General features: G+C 39.4%; 2 protein-coding genes across 2 annotated transcripts; one reads left to right on the top strand and one right to left on the bottom strand.

Moving 5' to 3' along the window:
• The first annotated feature begins 2710 nt into the window (after nt 1–2710).
• On the top strand, nt 2711–4811 carry iah1 (isoamyl acetate hydrolyzing esterase 1 (putative)). The gene is made up of 6 exons (XM_040137333.1): nt 2711–2834; nt 2973–3025; nt 3169–3317; nt 3672–3833; nt 3939–4060; nt 4445–4811. The coding sequence occupies exons 1-6, from the start codon at nt 2769–2771 to the stop codon at nt 4619–4621; spliced, it is 729 nt and encodes a 242-aa protein (XP_039993267.1). The 5' UTR covers nt 2711–2768; the 3' UTR covers nt 4622–4811.
• A 485-nt stretch (nt 4812–5296) lies between these two features.
• Nucleotides 5297–20483, bottom strand: adam17a (ADAM metallopeptidase domain 17a). Its single transcript, XM_040137332.1, has 19 exons — nt 20250–20483; nt 19793–19925; nt 18893–19026; nt 18439–18527; nt 17664–17850; nt 15301–15431; nt 14926–15012; nt 14045–14170; nt 13095–13239; nt 12629–12720; nt 11980–12132; nt 11281–11480; nt 11013–11116; nt 10737–10871; nt 9877–10007; nt 9595–9673; nt 9304–9392; nt 9058–9117; nt 5297–6674 (listed from the first exon to the last, which is right to left on the bottom strand). Exons 1-19 carry the CDS (start codon nt 20353–20355, stop codon nt 6255–6257), a joined length of 2601 nt encoding a protein of 866 aa, XP_039993266.1. The 5' UTR covers nt 20356–20483; the 3' UTR covers nt 5297–6254.
• Nucleotides 20484–22647: the final 2164 nt, after the last annotated feature.

Below are 22647 nucleotides of genomic sequence, written 5' to 3'. Positions count from 1 at the left end.
GTGTGTGTGTGTGTGTGTGTGTGTGTGTGTGTGTGTGTGTGTGTGTGTGTGTGTGTGTGTGTGTGTGTGTGTGTGTGTGTGTGTGTGTGTGAACAAAAGCAAGCCTAAAGAGACCATTTGAAATTGCAATGGATCGGGCTCTGTCCTTTTAAATGTTGCAACTCAAATCTTTTTTTTTAATTCATTTTTGTCCTTTTTGTATTAACTATTTTGTTTTCATCAATTAAATATATTGTATGCAAATGAAGAATTTAACACTTTTATACTCTTATGCTCTATCCTTCTTGTAAAACATGTGTATCCATGATTTGCATACATGCCTCAATAGTTGCTCCTTTTATGGTGCAAAAACTACGTGGACAGAAAATGGCAAAACTGCACCTAGAATATAATCCAAACCTTTGGAAATACAGCATGCCATAGGATGGATGTTTATGTCTTCTTACAATGTAAACAGCAACTGGTGAAAATCACGACTGATTAAGGAGGCAAATGCTTCGCTTACCTGTATTATAATCTCTAAATCATGACAAGTGACTGGATTGCACTTTGATTCATCTTGAATTTTTCTTTAAATTACTTGTGACTCCTCACTGCCACCAAGTCCCCTGAGCGCACCAGACAGCTGGCTTCATCATCAGGGAGTGGGTGTAAGAGCAGGCCTGCAGTCAACCATGAAGAAGAAAGAAGTCAAAAAGTAAATAACTAATTAGAACGGCCATTTTTCAATTACTTTCTCCTACACAATCAAACTCTTTTAGCCCGTGGTCTGGGAGTGACTATTGTGATATAGTAGGAATGCAATTAAACCATTAACACAAAGAAGAAGGAATTCAAAAAGCAGCAAGAACAAAGTGTTCAACTCTTTTATCAAATATTAATCGTCTCTGTCTTTCTGTCTGTCTGTCCTGGCATCGTCCTTCTGAGGCTTTGATGAAAGCTCTCATTAGGACAACCGGCTTTCGGGAATGGTAAATAATGCATCTGTGGTTCCCTTGCCGGAGTATGACTAAGCACACAGAATATGGGAGAAATAATAGACTGTAATACAAGCAGCTGATAGTATAGGATGAAAACTGAGGCTGTATTTTGTTGTATATGCTGCATGTCAAGCCCAGTAATATATATTAATTCACTGAAATAGGTTTTACATTTTCCTTATACTATTGGTTGGATCAAAACAGAGAGAATTATTAACCAACCAGTGTGATAACACTTGCAGGTTTCTGGCAGCATCATGGTTCGACCTGAAACGTGCCACACGGGACCTTTATGTCCACTGGTCACGCTGATCTGTAAAGTGTCAGAGAAACTGAATGACTGACAGCAGGTTTCAGCTGAGACCAACTACGCCCTGGGGTTTTTACCCATTATGTAAGCCCACGCCTTTTCATGGCCTCAATAGCTTGTCACTCTGCCCTCCTCTGTGACTGAGAGGTAAAGCAAGGGGGAGATCAAGCAAGCACAAAGGTCAGAGTGAGAAGGTTTGTATTGTGTAAGAAACAGGCTTACAAAAGACCTACGAAGATGGTGACTGATGGCAAACACGATTTGAAAAGAAACTGTCCCTAATGTTTTCCCAGCAACTCATGCTATCTGATGTTTGAGCCACTGTAAACTGTGCACCGACTGAGTCAGCTATTGGAGAGAAGTGCCATTCACATGTAGGGCTGTTTCAGTGCAGACACACTGACATATAATGAATCTATAGGAGCCCTGTGATCGGCTGGCGATTGTTCAGGGTGTAGCCTGCCTCTCGCCCAATGTCAGCTGGGATTGGCTCCAGCCCCCCACGACTCTTCAAAAGGATAGGTGGTATAGCTAATGGTTGGGTGGATGTATATATAGGTGTTTGTTTAATGTACATACAAGGTATGTCTGTTGAATACTTCTTGTAGCAAATAATTGCAAATTAAATGATATGTCTATTAATAATCTGAGTTATCCCTAATGTCAAAAACCCAAAAAGACCAAAACTAACCCTGAAGTGAGCCGAATAACAAGTATAATCGGTGCAGCCAAAAGCCCGATATAACTTTTTTCCCCCTGTGCCATACAGCTTCATTTTTGCCCAAAAACTATTAAAAACACATCACTGAGCCACAATGTTGCACTGGGTGACATGTTCCTTCAGTTCAACGGACGTCATCAGCAGATAGAGTTTGCTCAGTTCACATGAGTAGAAGTTAAAATTTCCATTTTTTTCAGAGCACTGTAAGGAGTTTTTGTCCATGTTGGATTTAAAGTTGAGTTTCAAAATTATTTTTTTGACCAAAGAAACAGGTCAAAAGTTAAAAATATGCAATAGTAGGTCACGTTTCTTTACCTTTTAATTCAAGCTGATTAGCTATTTAGTCAAGATCTAGATTTTTAAAGTATAAATTATTGCATATTGCATAAGGACTGACTAACTTACTGCTTCATGGTTTTGACGATCGTAAGTATTTTTTTTATTTGTCATTCCTAACATTTATAGTTTTTCTTTTCCTTGCAGAAATGGGCTTCCAAAATGTAATGATGAATGATGATGAATATGTTTTTTGTTTACACACACACACACACTCACACACACATATATATATATATAGAATTTATATAGAATTTATATATATAGAATTTATATATATCATTATTTTACAGAACATTTAATAAAACATTTAACAAAAAAAGTCTTGATGTTAAGACTTTTTTTGTGAAGTATGGTAATAAGTTCGCCCCTAACCGGAAGTTCGTTTTAAACTGTGCAGTCAGTTCCTACTTCCAGTTTCATGATGTCTAAGTTCAAAACAGTAACTTGGCCTAAAGTGATTTTATTTGGCGACTCCATCACACAGGTTGGCTCATGCAATAACATCGACTTTACGGAGTGAGAATATTCTGCATTTTGTCTGCTCCTTCATTTAGTTAGCATGAGCTGCTAGCCTGTTAGCTTCGGTTTGGAATGAATAAAACACTGCTGTTGTTTCTTTCAGTTCTCATTTCAGGCCAATGGGTGGGGTGCAGAAATTGCCAACAAACTGGCAAGGTAAGTAGTTCCCATGTATTGGTTTCTGATTTGTTGTTATTTTACCAGCTCTTCTCTGTGTTTTGCATGTAAGTCAGGTGAGCAACCAAACTAATGTTTCTTTGTCTGATACCTGATCGTGACATTGTGTGTTTTCCCTTCAGAAAGTGCGATGTTGTAAACAGAGGACTGTCCGGCTACAACTCCAGATGGGCAAAGATCGTTCTTCCTCGCCTCATCGGCAGCCAGAGCGCAGCAGACAACATAGCTGCCGTCACTGTCTTCTTTGGAGCCAACGACTGTGCACTGGAAGGTACAGTTCAGGAAATGTAGGATCCAGCCTTTTTGGAGCCAAACCAAAGATGAAAAGTTAGGATATCTATCCTCTGCTGCTCAGACTTTGACCCTTCTTATTGTAATCTGTCACATGCAAGTCCCTAAACTTTATGGAAGTTCAATACTAAGTGGCTGGAGTACCACTTTAAATGTTCCCAAATGTCTCACAATGCATTTTAAAACTTTGGTTAATTTAGGAATTGTTTTGAATTTATTCAAAATGACTGTTACTGTGATTATGTCACATAAAAATACCGTCACTGTTGACTTATCATTTCTGCCTAATGTTTCCGTATGATTTTGCCTCCTTCCATCCATTCCTGTCATGCAGATAAAAACCCCCAGCAGCACATCCCTCTGCAGGAGTATTCAGAGAACCTGAAGGAGATCACCTGGCTTTTGGCTTCAGCCGGAGTACCAGCAGACAAAGTTATCTTCATCACCCCTCCACCTGTTCATGAGTCGGCCTGGGAGAAGGAGTGCATTTTGAAAGGTAGCAGTTGTGGGCAAATTCTCTCTAGTTCTTTTACCGTTGCACAGACCGTTTTCCGACTCCGGGCCTGCAGAGATCACGAGTGCCTCTTTGCGTCTCTTCCAGGAAGTCCTCTCAACCGCCACAACTCTGTAGCGGGGCAGTACGCCCAGGCGTGTGTTCAGGCTGCTGGTCAGTGTGGCACAGACATCCTGGACCTCTGGACACTCATGCAGAAAGATGGACAAGTGAGCATAGTGCATCAGTATTGGTTGCTGCTGCTCCCCCATGTCAATAACTTAAAGGCGTTTAGTCGTCTCAAAGGTGTATCATATCCACAATTTATTTAAATTTAAAACATCTAAACCTGCAGATAACTTGAAAAATGTCGTATGACCATATTTTCATTATTTTATTGATATTTTTGGTTTGTTTTTGTAGCATTAGAGAAGCAATTTCAATATTTGTTGATCCACATTTTAGATTCTTAAGAAATATTGTACATACAGTGAATATGGTGGGTGTCCTTTTAATGTTTAGAGTAGGACTGATGCAATTAGTCCATCAACAAAATGTTCAACAGCTGTGATAGTCACTTTAAAATGCGAGATCTTTTGTTCTCCGATCCACAGGACTACACAGTGTACCTGTCTGATGGACTTCATCTCTCAGAGAAGGGAAATCAGTTTGTGGCCCAACACCTGTGGGGGCTGCTGGAGAGCCGAGTGGCCGACCTGCCCTTCATCCTGCCCTACTGGGGAGACGTGGACGCCAAGAGCCCCGAGAGCAGCCTCCTCTGTAACCAGTGAAGAAGAGGTTGTCGGACGTTTTCCCTTGAGGGAAAATATTCTGGACTGGACATTTTATAGAGAACCTGACATTGGACTGCGTTCCTGCTATGAAACAATGGAGCAGCTGTGTTTTGTGTTTGCCAGGTATGTCCAATACAAGACCATGTATTAATGTTTAAAATGCACAATAAAGATTTTTATTTAAAGATGTGCATGGGTAATGCAAGCAAAAAACTTAAAAAAAAAAAAAAAGGAACTTAAGGGTGAATAAGCAAACAAACGTTAAGAATATACACATCAGAATATAGACCACAGAACATCTGCTCGCTTTGTAACAGTTCATATCCATCCAGTACAGGCTGTGTTAGCCACACGGTCTACTTTTTCTTGACCTGCAGTTAAATACATATTTTACAATTTTATCATGACACAGCAGGCAACAGTGGTGAGACATCATTAAATGAGAGAAAGAGGTGCTTTAACTCACAAAGGTTATGCACAAAATCTGAAAAGGCACCATGCTGTTTCATACAAGGATCAAGCACGCAGAAAAAATACATGACAAATAAAGAGAACATTAGTGTTGGCTAAGTTTCAACGGTTGGACAAATACAGTAAGTATAATGCTGAAGAGTCTACCACTCAATCCTTGCACAATATTAAAAAGTGAAGTACAAATTGTTCAGAAATATCAAACAAGCCTGCAATGTTTTTATTTAAAGACACCATTTGACACAGCACAGTAAGTATGTGTATAAAACTTAATTCAACTCTCTGATGTGAAAAATACTTCAAGTGCAGTTAACACAGAGATTCATGATAAAACAGTAATTTTTTTTAAAGTCAAGTTCAGTCTCCACCTGCTAACAGATCACACTGTAATGTTTCCTTAGTAGAGCAAACCTGTCAGGTTGAATTGCCTGAAAGACAGTTCTTTGTGCACAAGCGCATGTTGGGATGGGGGGGGGTGACAGTGTTAATAGGGGGTGACAGTGTTAACTTCCTGACACTGTTAACATGATGCTTTTTTCCCCCTTGTGGTCCACAATCAAAGCTCACTTTATTTAGACCGGGAACACTGGCAAAAGTAGATAGAGCCATGGGATCAATGTAATCAGTTTTCATCTCTTTTGTTCTTTGAAAAGAAAATTTTCATATATCAAAAACCCATTTAGCCACTGGGTTATGACGAAAGGATAATTGAACTAACTGATGTTTTTGAGGAACTGGCCCACGGTGGATTTACTTCCACAGACCTCCTCAGATTTCACAGGCTTCATCTGGTCAAGGATATGATCTACCTATCTGTAAAAGGCACAGCATTATTTCACACAGGCTCACAAAAACATGAAATCACTCAGTAACTATTTTATATGCAGTCACAGGGATTTGAGACTATTCATGCATTATTTGTACAGTGATTCAATCCAAGTTACAGCTGACTGAGAAGTATCCACATCTAGTGTTGCCTGAAATGTTGTCCTTAGCTGTGTTACACACAAAATCTGACGCATAAAACATGTATGCCATTGACTCTAAACAGTTGCTTTCTGTGACCTGTGAGAATAAAAAAAGCCTTTGATGCTGTATGTATTCGCATGTTGCATGTACATGTTGGTGCTCTCAAACAAAAAAGGGTGGTTGTTTATTCTCAGCACTCAGTCTCTTTAGTATCAATGCAGTCCTGCCTCTTGAGGCGCCGCCGTTCCCTGGCTGGTGGGTTCTGTTCTGTCAGATCCTCGTAGGAGGATTTCGTAGCCAACGAGCAGGCTCCTGCGGTTGTGAAATCGTCCGACAGGCCCTCCTCTCCCAGGTGAGAGTCGCTGCTGGTGTCCTCCTGGATGGTGGCCATCCGCAGCCCCCCTGCGCTGTCCGGGGTGGGGCCGTAGCTCGGGCCGGGGCCCTGGGTACTGCTGCTGCTGGCCGCGGGAGGGGCCCCGGCCTGGCTCAGCTGATGAGAATGCATGGGATGGGAGGAGGGCACGGTCCGGCCGGCGGAGGAGGAGGGAGGCTGAGGAGGCTTGACGATGCGCACGGACGCTGACTCGAGGTTGCTCAGCATTTCTTGACTCTGAAGAGCAAAAACAACAAGTGAGACAGAAGCACATCAAAGCTGTCCCTCTCTGACTGAGGTGAGATTCATTCCCTTTTTACAACATTCGGTTAAAATTAGACCATCCTATTCAACATCATGACTCACACAGTAGTTTTATTATAAGAAACCTCATGTTATTTCCAATATACTTAAGAGAAATTCAACAACTATCCGCTATCTCCATCTCCATTAACATTCCCAATACCCCCAGTAAAAGTGGGAATGAGTAAAACAAACCTCTCTCACGGTGGATATTTTGTGTTGTCAAACAGAGGTGTAAATAATACCAATGATGGCCACAGTCCATTTAGGGGCAACAGGGCCCTGATATCGTGCAAACTGGTTCACTTCCAGGGCTTACTGGGACACTTATATTTGAACTTAGTTATTAGTTGCACCTGTGCTCTTTTTTCTATTACAAGTCAAAATGTCTACTGTGAGAAAAGTCTATAGAGGAATGGACCCTCAGTCTCCACATGTTCCCAATCAAACCTAAAAAAAAAAAAAAAGGGACTTAACACAGTGCAGACAGCCATCAAAAAAGAAAAAGATGGTAAAAAACAATAAACAAAAGAAACAATGACCTAAAAGACATTACCCTCGCCTTGCTGGGGCTTTGAACAGCAGCAGATGCAAACTAAAAATGTTGACACACACTGCATCTGATTCCACAAAAGACAACAAGGTGCAACCCGTTTGGTCCTCTCTATGTTTTAATACCCCTAAAATGCAATCTTGCTTTCTTGAAGTAATTTCTGATCAGATAATGACTCTGCACTGATGACATCTGTGCAGAGGAACACACTTACAGCTCTTCAGTCACATTTAACTGTTTTAATTTGAGCCCTTTCTCACCTCATCTCTCAGATCAAAAGACACGGGTGAGTTTGTGAGCTGGAAATGTGCAGCTAGATCAGTGATTACATCAAGGAGTAAGTGACTGCAGGAGTATCCCAAACGTGGGCCACTGACCATGCATCATCATGGACTCAATGGCAACGCATTGCAACACCAAGTTACACGCACTCACCTACAGCGGGAGCTCTACTACAAACTTCCACCATCTGCTGCAGTTCCAATGAGAACGGAAAGGGCCAAGGCAAAGAGTGATGGACAGGTCATTTGCGGCTTGAACCCAGCAGAGACAGCGAGGCCGTTACAGACTGATAACCTGACCACTGGTTTGCTCTGCCTCTGATTCAGTTCTCATCCCTGTATGCTCAAGACTGCGAGCTAATTTTTAGTCGCCAGATTTGTCAAAACACTTCTGAGAACGATGTTAGAAAACTTGCAAATCAATGTTTTGTAGTAGCAAATACTGTAGGCTATGTCAGAGAGACAAGAAGTATTGTTAGACAAAAAAAAAAAAAACATCTAACGAATTACGAAGAACGGCATTTCTGATGCCAAAAATAGCATTTCTTAAAGATCCTGAAAACTCTGTTTCGAATCCTCCTCCACACAAAAATGTGTTTTGCTTGGATGTGTGACCACTGTGCAGAAAGATGTATGTGCAGAGTTTGACACTAGAACTCTATTTTAACATTTACCTGCTTTGAAAGAGGAAAGTTTTTCTGTGTTCACCTTAAATAGCCGTTTAACACATGTACATTCAGGCAGGGTCATCTGACATCACAACTAGTTTAGAAAAAAATCATTGTTCTATATGCAATTTACACAAGTTGGACGTGGAAACCTGAAGCCTACAGTGAACATATACTAAGACCAGATGTCTCATAACATGTCTGAATAAGATCTTTAAGTTGTTGCCAATAACATTATATATTTTTGACTAAATGAGCTACAATCAAAGTTAAAGTTTTGAAAGAGACATCCTTATGTTTTATTTAGTTAAGCGTTTAACACTCAGAAACTCAAAAGCTAATCTCTTTATCAAGACTGTGTGGGTCAGGTGTGACTTACAGCAACCTGGAAACATAAGCAGACAACCCCACAACTCTTATAAGACTTTGATTTAAATGTCGCTAAATCCTGATTGATGCACATTTCATAACATTTCTTCATTTTTTAAGCTTCTTCAGATAATTTTGGTGTTAATAATGCAATAAGTAAATTCATTGTTGGTGATTTTGTCTTCTCTTTCCCTCTCAGTGGGATTATGGCTGAATTGACATGTTAAAACACCTAGGTTTTAATGACGACAGATCATGTAGAGATCCATAAACGGGTTCAGAAAAAAGGTAAATACCCCACCCTGAACAATTAACCATCATGCCCCCTTCCTTGTTAAACATGTCAATGTTTTCAAAAAGCACTGGGATTGTATTAGTTTGGCTAGTTTGGCAGCTAGGCTAATGCACAGGATAATAAATGAGCATAAGAGAGGTGAGGAACTTACACTTGGAGGGTAGTAGAAGGACTTTGTGTTCTCCTCATACTGCTGGTCAAGTCGTTTGTCCTGCAAAAAGAAACACAAACAGGACAGCACTGTCAACAATTGAAGCAGCAGAACTAAACCCATTACTGCAGCTTGAAAAGAAGAGATCTAACTTCAATCACAGTAATAAAAATCCAAAAAGGAGCAGTTTGCGGCACAAAGATGACACTGGGAACTAGTGAAAATAGATGTCCAGCAGTTTCTTACCACACAGTGAACCAGGATACTGAGAGGAATCCAGAAGATGAGGGAAAACACCACGACTGAGCCCACTATGTTATCAGCCAGGAACTTCCCTGATGGAGAGGTAAGGTTGGAGATGATTGCACAGACAAACACAGAAAGGCTAAGCTTGTACTTGACTCAGCTACGATAGTCATCAACCAATCAAAAATAAATATCAAGATTAATTTTCGAAATGCCTTTGGAAATGATTAACAGTATTTCACATTGCTATGTTTGTTAAAATTTGAAAGCAGCCTATTGTAACCAACTTACCAAATGTGTTAATGTCCAGTTTGTCAATAAAATCCCACAACCTCTCGATCACGTCCTGCACCTGCTTCATGCACTTTCCCTGTTTCAACAAGAGAAGGTTGACGCAGCCAAATAAATCAAAGTCAATAAACTCATTGTAACATTCATACACTTTTATAAGACCTGTCAGAGCCGGACTGTGTCAGGATCTACAGAAAGAAAACAAAATATAATGGAAATACGGTGTAATCTGTTTGGATCCTGTCTGCAGAGCTGAAAGATATAAAAGGTTTGGTGACTCACGCCCTCGTCACAGAAGCCCACAGTGCATGGTTTTCCTTTGCGAAGGAAAAGGAAACTGCCATTGGACTGGATGAAGGGAGAGCAGATGCCATCTTTACCCTTGCAGCACACTTTACAGGAGTTCTCAGTTTCTGGAAACAGAATGGAAGATTAATTTAAGTTTTACACCTATGCAACAGATATTTCATCTATACCCTCCACTGTGTCCGACAGTGATTGTGCGCATGATACATTCAGTTTGCTTTTCAGAATAGAAATTTAAAGATTCATTCAGACAGGACTCATTCATTCAGAGATCACCAAGCTAAACAGACTAAGATGATAGCTGAGCCTATGTGTACAATCTTTTTTTTCTTTTTTCTTTTCCTAATCTAAACTTTCCATAAGGCAAAGAAGCACTTGTTTGTGTTCGACAACAATATATTTGAATTTATTTGACTGTTTTATGAAACGGTTTTATAGGCCCAGAGGTATAGGACCGTTCAATCATTCAGTTGATGTTTAAATTATGAAAACTGCAAAAATGTAAGTGTGCTAATGTCACAGTGGGGGTGTTTTAGTGTATGGTTTGTTTTGTGGGTTGAGAAGTTTGACAATTTATTCCTCAAAATCTAAATTAAAGGGATTCAAATTTTAATCTCCCCCAAGTATGATTTCCGTTGTTTTCCTCAAATTGCATCTCTTTGACTGTTTGGGATATATCTCTCTATACTCCAGATCCATGATCACTGGGAATCTGCTGTGTGACAGCTCAGATTGCCAGTATTCACAACATCATTCAGACAATCCACTTTAAGCTTTTATCAGTTTGCGACTCTTGCACATTTTTCTCTGGTCTTGAGATTATGAACACCGTTTACCATTGCAGGCACAGGACTGAAGGTTCTGCATGGCCTCACAGAAAGGGTTGCACTCTCCTTTGAGACAGCGGCCGTTGTCAACACACACAGTGTTGTCAGGTGCACTGGCAGGAGGTGGACATTCACTGCTGTTACCTAAGATGTGAAGGTGAGATTGAGATATAATGTTTCACAATATTTTTAATTTATCAATATGAAAGAGGGGCCCAACATCACAGCAAACAGCCTTCCTGTAATTGCTGCAGTTCTTGTGTTAAACCAGCAGGTGGCACTCACCTGTGCAGGAGGATATGCCTTTACAGGTAGCACTAATGGGTTCCTGACACCTTACGCCTGCCTGCTCAAACTTGCAGTTTCTACAGCAAGGGCTGTTTCTATCACTGTGGAGAGAAGAAGAACATGTGAATCTATGCGTTACTCCTAGTAGTAACAAAGATTTTCTGATTCATCAAGTTCAATCGATTGATCTGATGTTTGAGTATGTATTTACACATCACCGCTGTGTTTTGTACATTTTCTTTTGGATGATCTTTGGATCTCATACCTGCACTGTGCACCGGGTTTGAACATGCAGTCGGATGAGCAGCAGGGGTCATCGTTGAGGTGGAGTAGCCCGGGGTCGCATTTCTCCCCATCCTCCACTCTGGAGTTCCCACATACCTTACTGTTCCTCTCCTTGAAGCACACTGGAGCCTTGGAACGTAATGTCTTTCCTATGGAGATCTTGCTGCAGTTGGAGAAACGCTTTAGGTGGGAAGGAGAAGTAAAAAGGGGTTAGATATGAGCTAGGAGTGGAAAGGTGATGGTGATAAAGGACTGTCATGAAGTTTAAACAGAGCTGTTAAAAATCTCTTTTTATACCTTGCAGATATCTTAAGAAAGTCCAGCTTCAAGTGCAGAACAAATCGCAACAGAAAATCAACTGCACATTTCACCTTAAACTGCTGCAAAAGTCAATGCATATTAGCTGTTAAGCCCAATGGTGGAGGAGGTAGAGTACATCTACTGCCTGTCATTACATTTCACAACAAGTCTGACTAACATTTATCTAACACTCTGCAGAAGCAACTCATTTAGAAAAGGCATTCACACTTCATATCATAACTTCGCATCATAACTCGGTGTGTCCTCTTAGCTGACTGACAGCATAGTTTGTTATATGCCTAGCAGTTTTGAAAGTGTGATGCGTCCGTTTCATCACACTGTATGTTGAAGTTAAATACCATTTTTGACTTGTCTGTACCTTGTTGTTGACATGGTCTCCGCTCACAGCAATCGGGTACATGACAAACTTCCCCCCTTGGTCATCACTGGGAGCACAGTAAGGAATGTTGTCAGGGTCGTGCTCTGCTCCAAAGTTATGGCCCAGCTCATGTGTGGTCACCAAATCCGCTTCCTGATGGGAAACAACCACACCAGATTTATTCACGATAAACATATTGTTTACTACTGGATCTGTGGATCAATCAAAACGAAATTCTATCAAGCAACACTGTCAGTCAGGACTGACATTACTTTTTACTCAATAGAAAGATGCAGGTGTTCATGAGTATTGCACAGTCTCCTACTCAAAATACCGATTTCACCATATGTATATTCTCATACGGGTTACAGTATATATCCAGTAAGCCCCAAATTCAAAAAAGTCTTCCCAGCTCAAATTAATGTTTTGAAACTTTGCTGTGAAGCATGAAACACACAGATACTTGACGTGTCAAAATGCAACAGGGTTGACATCATTATTTATAAAACCCACACAAAAAGGTGTGTCTGCTCTACTGACAATTTCAACTTGGCAACATGACATGTTGCATAACATCCTAGCTGAAACCAAGTGCACCCAGCAATTAGTGTTGTCAGAGATGATGACTAAGAAATGAGTTAGAACAGACCTTTGTGAGGATGGTTTTGCCATAGTTCTTGGTGCTGGTCAAGCCTGTGTTGAGGTAACTGGGCTTCTTGACAGAGTGAGATGGGTAGTAAGCTACAAAAATCACACAATCAAAGAAAGAGGTCAGTATTTTTTTTTGCTGTAAAAAAGCCCCAGTTTGCAAAATGCAACTTACTGTTTAACTGTAATGGCTTTTGCCCGACTTCCCAGCCATTTTTGGCAATTCACAGATCAGTATTCATAAGACTCTGCTCAACTACTTTCACTTCTCATGAATTTAACAGATTTAATGTTGCAGGAACATAGATGGGCTCTAAAAACATGACACACAAGCAGCACAACAGAGCAAGGCAACTTTATAAAATATATCACTGATGTAGGTGTTGCGATACATAGCTGTATATATAGCATTTAATAGTTAATTTATGAAAACGAGGCCATTTTGCTGCTAAGGGCTGCGTCCTTACGTTTAGGACAGAGGCCCCCCAGGGCCTGAGCTTTGGAGGGGGCCACATAGGCCAGCCCCAGTGTGCCCTCATCAAAATCCTGGTAGGTGAAAAGGTGGGCCAGACACACAGTGGAGGCGTTGCCAGCTATGTCTGAGCTGAATTGCTGAAGGACACAAGTAGAACTATTATCTACCAACATTTGTATCTGTCAAAATTAATTTTGCTGATACAAAAAACAGAAGTCATAAAACAAGGACATTAATATTGAGAAATGCAAATATTTGTAATATCAACACTCTAAATAACATCTATCGCATAGAAATCGGATGCCTTAACACTGACGACATTAAGTGCGGTGTTATAGCAAAATATTTTTCATCAAGTGAGCGTTAACGACTGCAATTTCACTTCAGCATGCAATTATCATCACTCAAACTGCAAGTAAGAATGTACAGTAGACACAGACCAATACTGTGTCTACACAGATTTGCCTGCCACAGATTTTAGTGGCAGGCAATCTGATAACGAGACCTTGGCTGATGCTCAAACTTTTTTTTTTTTTTTTTTTTTAAATGTTAACATAAACACATAAATAGTTTTGATAATGATCCCTTGCATTTGGTTATTAAAGAATTTCGACCAATATTTGTTGAGTGGGACATTTTACATCCACTTATTACCTCAAACGTATCTCTGATATTTTTTACACTGGCATTTCTTGTTATTTATCGACTGACATATAAGCCTATCCCAATATATCTGTGATAAGCCTCTATTGGCCCAGCTTGATTGTAGAGAGCATTTTACACATTTGTGTGAACTCTTTTCGTATTTTGAACCAGATTCAATTTCCCCACTGTAACCCCCCCCAAACTCTTCATGTACATCACGATGATTTTCACAGTTAACTTTGTATATCTAGACATTCTGTCTTTACGTCTCTCTGTCTTTTTGACTCCTTTTCCTACCTCCAGAAGTTTCTTCACGTCCCAGACCTCTTTCCCTCTCACAGGGCTGTTCTCCATGTTATAGTGGACCCAGCTTGTGCCAGCATAGTCAGGTGGAGGCCCTGTAGGTTCCTTGTTGATGATGATCTGAGAATGGTAACCAAAGATGTTATTTATTCACAATTGCTCATGTTTAAATTCGGAATCATTCAATTTTATTTAATAATTTAAACAAATCTTATTTAAACAAACGGAACAGTTCCTATCATTTACGATATCCGTTGAAGTTGAAAATAGTCCAGAATTCAAATAGCATAAGCACATTACATTTATTTCTCAAAGGACTGATGCATTATAAATTACAGTAAACTGCAACATAGGCTGTCAGAAGTGGCCTAAGTCCAGACCTATAGCAACTTTATAACATATGAAATCATTAAAAAGGATCATGTGAGTCTCTATATGGCACTCCAGTCAGTTAGCATCATATTTTGGGGGTTTGCGTTTCAAGCCATAAAATTTCTCCAAAGATATTGGGGTTAGAAATAGCACAATGCAAGTTCTTGACTTTGGTGTGAAGAAAATTGTAATATAACTCTGAATAGCTAAATGAATGCATATCTTTTCAGTGAGGAAACCCACGACTCATCGTATGACAAACAGTGTCTCTATTCATTCCCAAAGCCTGTGGAACAAATTAAATTACCCCACAAGGCCCACACAAAAGCTCTCAGTTCAAAACCCACTGAGGGACTGTGTTATTCTCAGCTCCACTTCCGGGAGTGACTTGATGTAAAACAAAGCTATTGTGCGCTGGGAGCAGTGATGTCTGATGTTTAAGTGCTGCAAATTAACATCAAACATATTTCAATGAAGTATAACACACAGCCAGCCACACGCACCTGATGGATCTGAACTCCGTAGCCTTTGAATTCATCATCCCAAGTTGTGTTCCTATAAATGTCATCAACTCGATCAATCAGCTCGATCTAAAGTGAGAAAAAAATAAATAAATAAATAAATTTTAAAAAAAATCACATGGCAAGAATGGTTAAAGCACAGAACTTTATAAATAATACTACAAAAAATATATATATTTTTTACAGATAAACACACCAATTACAGATTATTGATTTGTCAATACCTTAATGTAAAACTACTAAAACTACTCTGCTCTAGTTCCATTCAATCTAATACCCAAGGGATACATGTTGAACCTTTACATGCTTTTCTGCACTACTAAATTAGGTTTTGTACATGGGATCATAACGACAGACCAGGTAATTGAGAGTGACGCTCTCTTGTCCGCGGCCCATTTGTTTAAAGAAGCGGTAATCTGCAACCAGCAGCAGAGGGCAGGTATTCTTCTTGTGGTCGTGGACCTGTCTTTTCTCTCTGTTGTGGTACTCTAAAAGGAAGAAGTAGCAGAAGCAGTTTTAGAGGTAAATGTATAGGAAGTGGTACAGGAAGAAAAAAATGGTCACAGGCAGAAAAACAAAAGAGGAAACAATCACGTGTTTTTTTAAGCACTGCCATATTCTAACAGCCAAGGGTAATCTTACATAAAGACAGATACATAAGGACATCAAGAAGTTAAACAATGGGGCCATGCTCCAGTATCCCATCGTTAATTGCCCTCATTTTCACATTTAGCAACATGTCTTCTTTATTGTTTGCCTGTGAACTGATTAAGCTCTGCCTCTGTTCTTGAAGCCAGAACTGTGGTTTATCTTGAAAGTAGAAGCCTGAGTGCAAACTAATAAGTGTGTATAAGGTCTACTGTATACTTTGACAACTAGATAAGGCAGTCATAGCAAACTAAAGCAGATTTCACTCATAGACCATGCAGTGATGTTAGGGTTCAGTTATCCAGCTAGAGCCGAGGTTTTTTGGGTACATTCAATGGTCTTCACTTCTATAAAAACTATTCTTTGTTGTAGCTGTAATCACATAACTTGACTCTTCCAAATAGATAAAACAAGACTTAGCATCTGCATTAGTGAGTTTTAACTTTGTTAAGTTTAGTGCTGCAACCAACTAGTATTTTCATAGGCGACAAATGAGGTAATTATCCTCATCAATTTATCATTTAGTCTATAACTCTAAATTATTAAACAAGAAAAGTTGAATTTGAAATAATATTATGTAGAACATGAACTTTTTTATTCATGTTTTTCAAGAGAAACATGAAAAATGCAAGTTTAGCTCTGCCCAAACTGTGATTGTTTTAGACAAGTTCTCCCACTACAATGATTGTGAATCAAATCTTTCAGGTTAATTTATACTTCAAAGCGCTCCACACTTTCCCCCTGGTCATCTATTCCCACTGGTCTGACACCACTGGTCAATTTTTAGAAAGTAGTTAAAAATGTCTATCAAATTTTTCCATGATGTCTTAAAATTGCACATTTTGTTTGACTCGCTTTGTTCAACCAATAGTCCAAAACCCAAAAGGCCTTTAGTTTACAAACAAATTCAGCAGCAATTCTTCACATTTTAGAAGCTCAATGATCAATTAATAATTTAAGTAATTTATTTAGCAAAAATGCCAAACATTCTTCAGTTCCAGCTTCTCAAATGCAAAGTACTGATACTTTTCTTTGTCTAATGTGACACTAAACTGAGCAAATTTGGGTTTTGGACTGCTGGTCGGACAAAATGAGACATCTGAAGGCACTTGGTTAGGCTTAAGGACATTGTGATTGTGAGAAATTGTGTATTTCCACATTTTTCTGAAGAATCGAGAAAATAATCAGCAAAATAATCAATAATAGAAATAAATGTTAGTTGTAGCCCTATTGAAGCATCATTATTCCAACTCCAAAATAGGGTGTTAAATTTATATATTCATGTCATTTTATCATAAAATACACAAAATGTGTAAAATGTTTTTGGATTCACACAGGAATTCTGGAGAGATGCCTCAAAACTACATCCTAAACTCTTTAAATAGTCAGTAGTATAGAATAACAGCACAACAGGAAGATATCCCATTTGAGCATTACATCATACTGTACAACTGGCTCAACACTGTTCAGAAGTGTGGGTGTGCAATGCTCTGGCTTCCACAACAAGCAGTGGGAGACCAGTGACGACTAAGAGTTATCTCATTGGGCAGCAGAGCCTCCATGAATTTTAATGCCTCCTCCATAAGAACCTTCACCTCCACTCATCTCCCCAACGAGTGCTTTCAACCAGAAGCTAGTGAGAGGTGTTTTAGATGTCTCCTCTGGCACATTATCACTGTTGTATATTATACGTTTCCAACGCAGCACAAAAGAATCAAAAGATATTTGGCTTTTACATAATACCCACGTGTCAGTTGTGTGTATGTGCATAACATTGGCTAGGTTTTACAGATAAAAAGGCTTTTATTAAAGTCACTGTTACAGAATCTAACACCCACCTCCTTTGTCTCACTACTACAGCCTCCTCTTTCCTTCTCTCCACCTTAAACATTTGTTATGCTCCCACTCTTTGCCACCCAGAAACAGGAGCAAAGAGCCTAGGCTGCACCAGATTTTTGATCTTCAAACCCTTTTATACACTTCATCTTCATATTATCACTACACAGGAGCAAATGTGAACAAATCTGCAAGACTCTCCACCCCTACTAAGGGAAACAGACAGCAGAGCTCACCCTTTTTCTGGTCCACCTCCTGCCCGTCCCAATCCCTCCTGGCAGTCTGTGGCAGCAGGTCCCTGTCTTCTGCGTGGACGTAACCGCACACTTTTGGAGAGACGATGCGGCTCAGGTTCTTGATGTCGTCGGAGCGATAAACCAGCAACCTGCCATCAGTGGGGGAATCTGTAAACCTCCACAGGGGCTGGATGGCCAAAAACCCAGAGGTGGTATTAGAGGGCAAAACAGAGGAGTCAGAGGGGGTCACAGGGAGGTGAGAGGTTCAGAGAAAAAAAAAGACAAGGAAACAAAATGAGAGGAAAATATGGAAATAAAGATATGGGTGAGGAATGATAACAGGAAGAAGATAGATAGGAACGCCTGTGATGTAGTGAATTTAAAAATAATTAGCAATGGGAATGTGTGTGAGGCAGAAGACAGATGACAAAATGTACCGTATATTTAGCTTTTACATCCCTACAATTTAGATGTGGTAAAATAGAGAAGTGAGTAAATATTTTCCCCATGCAAAATATGCTCATTATGGGAGAAACTTAGCTATAAGCATCGATTATGTACTTGTCTCCCCTTTTACTCTTCTTTTATCTTTAAAATCAGTTACTCGATCTATTTACTGAGACAGCAAATCCAATGATTATACCAATTAAAAAACAATACAACAACAACAAGTTCATCACAGTCTTCAACAGTGTGGCCTCTCTACTGTTTTTGGGTCAGTTCTGCCTCCATTTGGATTCTACACAGAAACAATGATTTTACAACTGCGCCTCACCTCCACATTGTACTCTGCTTCATCGGTTAGAATGTGAGCAGAAAACTCATCTCCGTCTATATGTGCCTGCACGCGTGAATTCTCCTCTCCTGCAAACACAAAACAAGTAAGGATACTATTATTGAGAGATTGACATATACAGACTAAATCCTGTAATCTATTACGTAAAAGGTGCACTGCCCCAGATACATTAACATATTATGGCGTCAGCCAATATCATCTTAACGAATCAGTACTGTCATCAGCCCAACATTATAGTATTTACTGATATTCAGAAAATAGTGACAATTATTTGATCACAATTATTTTCTTGTTAAGCTTTACTTGTTTTGCACATGCAAACTAACACATTGTGAAAATGCAGGATCAAGGAAAATATCGTATTAAAAAAACAAAATAAATAAATAAAAACAACTAATTGGTGATTTCCTAAATGTGTAGGTCATCCACTCACCAACAACATGTCCAGTGAAATAGTTCTGAAGCTTAACATCATAGTTTTCCTCAGTCCCATGTTTATCAACAAACACAGCTTTGAAGTTGTCAGTGAAAAGGTCTGTGTTGGTGGTCAAGTAAAGCTTGAAATGCCTGAAGTCAGAATAAAGAGGATGAAAACATGACATCTAGCCAAACATAGTTACATAACAGCTTTATAATATTATAAGGAGTCATGCTGGATTTAGTGCTGGGTCAAATTATATCATATTCATATTTTTTCAAGCTGTCTCAATACAATACAAGCATGCCCATATGTACAGTATGTTGACAGAGTTGTTGGTCTGGTAGCTGTAACTGTACGTTCTGTCCGTATTGGCTGTGAAGTGATCCTCTTTTAGTGTGACTCCAATGTAATCCACAGTCCTGGTTCTGTGCAAATATGCATCCCAAAATTAAGATGAGGCTACCATGAATCTTCAGCAATCTTAGTTAGAAAAATCAAAAGTTTTCCTTCCAAAGATAGTCGGTTTTAGTAGATTAGAGCAACACAGCGAGGGAAGTTCCTACCAAAAAAAAAAAAAAAGTTGAATTTTGGAATTGATCCACTTCATCAGACAAACTCTGCTTGCCAAAGCAGAATATTAAGTTGGCTGTTTCCTGTACTTTAACATGTATTTTTCACAGGACAGTGACTTTTGACCTTCAATTCTTATAGCCCCCCCCCACTACCAATACAGCAACCATGAACTTTTTCAACATGCAGTGCATATGGGCATGTGAGAATTGGTTTAAGACCGATTTAATCAATTATGAATCTGTCGTTTAAAATAAGATCCTACCATGCAACATTACTCCGAAGATCAGAACAATTGTACTTTGAGGCAGGCTTATATCAGACATATTGCTGCTGCTGTACCTGTGCAGGGCTCTGAAGCTCACCAGGCGCTCCAGGTGGGATTGGGTGTGGATGTCCCTCTTCCTTACAGAGTGCAGCTGGAGGCCTGACAATGGCAGTACCTCAAAGTCTGAGAGGACGGAGTTCAGAGCATCTGGAAAACACACGCGACCAAGTAAAAACTGCGTCTGTTCATTTAAAACACACCAGAGTACCACTGCCAAAGACCACAACCTGGTCCTGACAACCCGCCTCCTCACCTCATATGATGCGGTTTTATTTAGCAGCTAGCCAGGCCTGACTGACTTAAGATTTTATAACACCTTAGTCAAAGAGTGGTATAGATTATCACTGTAAACAAAATGCAACATACGCGCTATTAAGTTATAGTAATATCGGTTACGGTCATTATTCCACAGTCAGCTAGCATTTACATTAGAGCTAACGTTAGCTTAGCTTAGCTTGCTAGGTTACTTACCGAACTCCGGGTTTCCTTCGCGATTCTCCTCAGTAACAGCTCTTGACTTACTAGCACCGTTGACCCAGCAAGGAGCCAGAAAGGCAAATAACAGTAGGGTCCTCATTTTCAGGCAGCTCAGACAGCTATTCTAGCGCTCTCATTGCCCCAAGTTTTCTCGGTTTGTCTGGACCGCTAACATTAGCTGAGCTATCCGGAAATGCACCGACTGGAAAACATCCGGATTTTAGCATAGTGAACATAGTTAGTTAGATAGATACAAGTGAAAGTCCTGCCTATAAAGGTAAAAGTGCAGAATTATTAAAAGTAAAAACTACCAAATATGCTGAAAGGCCCCTTTAAAATTGTTAATATATAGTATTACTAATAATATGTTATCTGTGGTGGAAGAAGTATTCAGATAAATTAAGTATCCTTTAATGTAGCAATACCACACTTAGATAATACATCACGAGCTAAATACATAAAATTAATCAATTTTTGAAAACTGACTATTTACATTCAGCATTTACCTGCATCTGTCAAAGGTAATTTGTTCCTTAATTGTATGTTTCATGGTTATTTTGTTTATTTGATTACTTTTTTTTTTCCGTTATTACATTTTTAATCATCCTATTTATGAAGTCCTATGAATATTTTACGTCATTGTACAAGATAGTCCTTCGTTTACGGTGTAGGCTTCAAAACAAAGGTATTTAAAACCGTAAACGATGTAATATCCAACTTTATAACTGCCACATTCCCAAAATATTTCTAGATTGTTAAAATACAGTTTTTGTCTTTAAATTGTGTTTTGACATACTGAAAGCGAATTTCCTTTGACATGAAGGGAATAGTTCTATGGACTAAAATGGGTATTTCCCATCTGAAATGGAAATGAGAACTTTAAACAGATTAATTGGACCAATTATTACTCTGAAGAAGGTAGCCCGGAAGTTTGTGTACAACAACGTTACCAGCGGCCGAATGGCAAAACTCAAACGTGCCACACTGTGTTTTACATTCAGAAAAATGATTGTTGTGTTGTTTTGCGATTCCCTTTTGTGTCTCTCATTATATTTTTCAGCCGTGAGAAATGACAGACCCATTATTAGTGAGTTTAGTTTAACTTTAATGTAATTTAATTGAGTAAATATAATTTAATGAATTTCACTCAATTTGATTTAACTGAGTAAATTTAAAGTAATTTATATGAGTGAATTAATTAATTAATACATTTATTTTTGAGTTTATTTACTTAATTGAGTAAATATAATTTAATTTAATTAATTTAACTAAATTTAATTTCGCTGAACATTATTTAACTTTATTAACTTAACTCAACATAATGTACAGGAGGTGTTCTACCTGCTTGGCTTCTCTGCCTCCTGCACCTCCAACAGTGCACCCTGGGCCAGCTGCAGGGTTGTCAGCTCGCCCCTAGCAATATTACTATGTACCCCACAGTATATGCGCGAGGGAAAAAAGAATGGAATGAAGCGGGAAATCAACGAACCGGGCAGAATTGGTGTCGTTTGAAAGTCCTCATTAACAAATACAGTTAGGTTCAAGTATTTGGACAAGGACCCAATTTTAATAATTTTGTCTCTGTACACTACCACAATGGATTTGAAATGAACAAATCAAGATGTGATCGAAGTGTAGACTTTCTGCTTAAATTGGGGGGGGGGGTTAACAAAAATATTGAATTGACCATTGAGGAATTATAGCCATTTTTATACGTAGTCCTTCATTTTCAGATGCTCAAAAGTAATTGGACAATTGAAAATTGTTCGTGGGAACCCTCAACACGTGGTCCAAAAAGGCGTCGACACAAATGAAGGAGGCCATCATAAGCCTGAAAAAACAAAACAAACCTATCAAACAGATAGCACAAACTTCAGGAGTGGCCAAGTCAACAATTTGGTACATTCTTAAAAAGAAGGAATGCGTTGGCGAGCTCAGCAACACCAAAAGGCCTGGAAGACCACAGAAGACAACTAAAGTGGATGATCACAGAACTTCTTTCCTTGGTGAAGAAAAACTCCTTCACAACATCTAGTCAGGTCAAGAACACTCTGGAGGACATAGGCGTATCAACGTCGAAGTCTACAATCAAGAGACGCCTTCATGAAGGTAAATACAGAGGGTTTATAAGAAGGTCCAAACCACTGGTAACATTCAAGAACAGAAAGGCCAGATTAGACTTTGCCAGAAAACATCTAAAAAAAGCCTGCCCGGGTCTGGAACAAGATTCTTTGGACAGATGAAAAACCGAGATTAACTGTAATAGAATGATGGGAAGAGAAGAGTGTGGAGAAGGAAAGGAACGGCTCATGATCCAAAGCCACCACATCATCCGTCAAACATGGTGAAGCCAGTGTTATGCATGGGCATGTATGGCTGCCAGTGGATCTAG

This window comes from Xiphias gladius, chromosome 10 (genome assembly GCF_016859285.1).
Source record: "Xiphias gladius isolate SHS-SW01 ecotype Sanya breed wild chromosome 10, ASM1685928v1, whole genome shotgun sequence".
NCBI classification, from domain to species: Eukaryota; Metazoa; Chordata; class Actinopteri; order Istiophoriformes; family Xiphiidae; genus Xiphias; species Xiphias gladius.
This window is presented reverse-complemented; position numbering and strand designations above follow the sequence as displayed.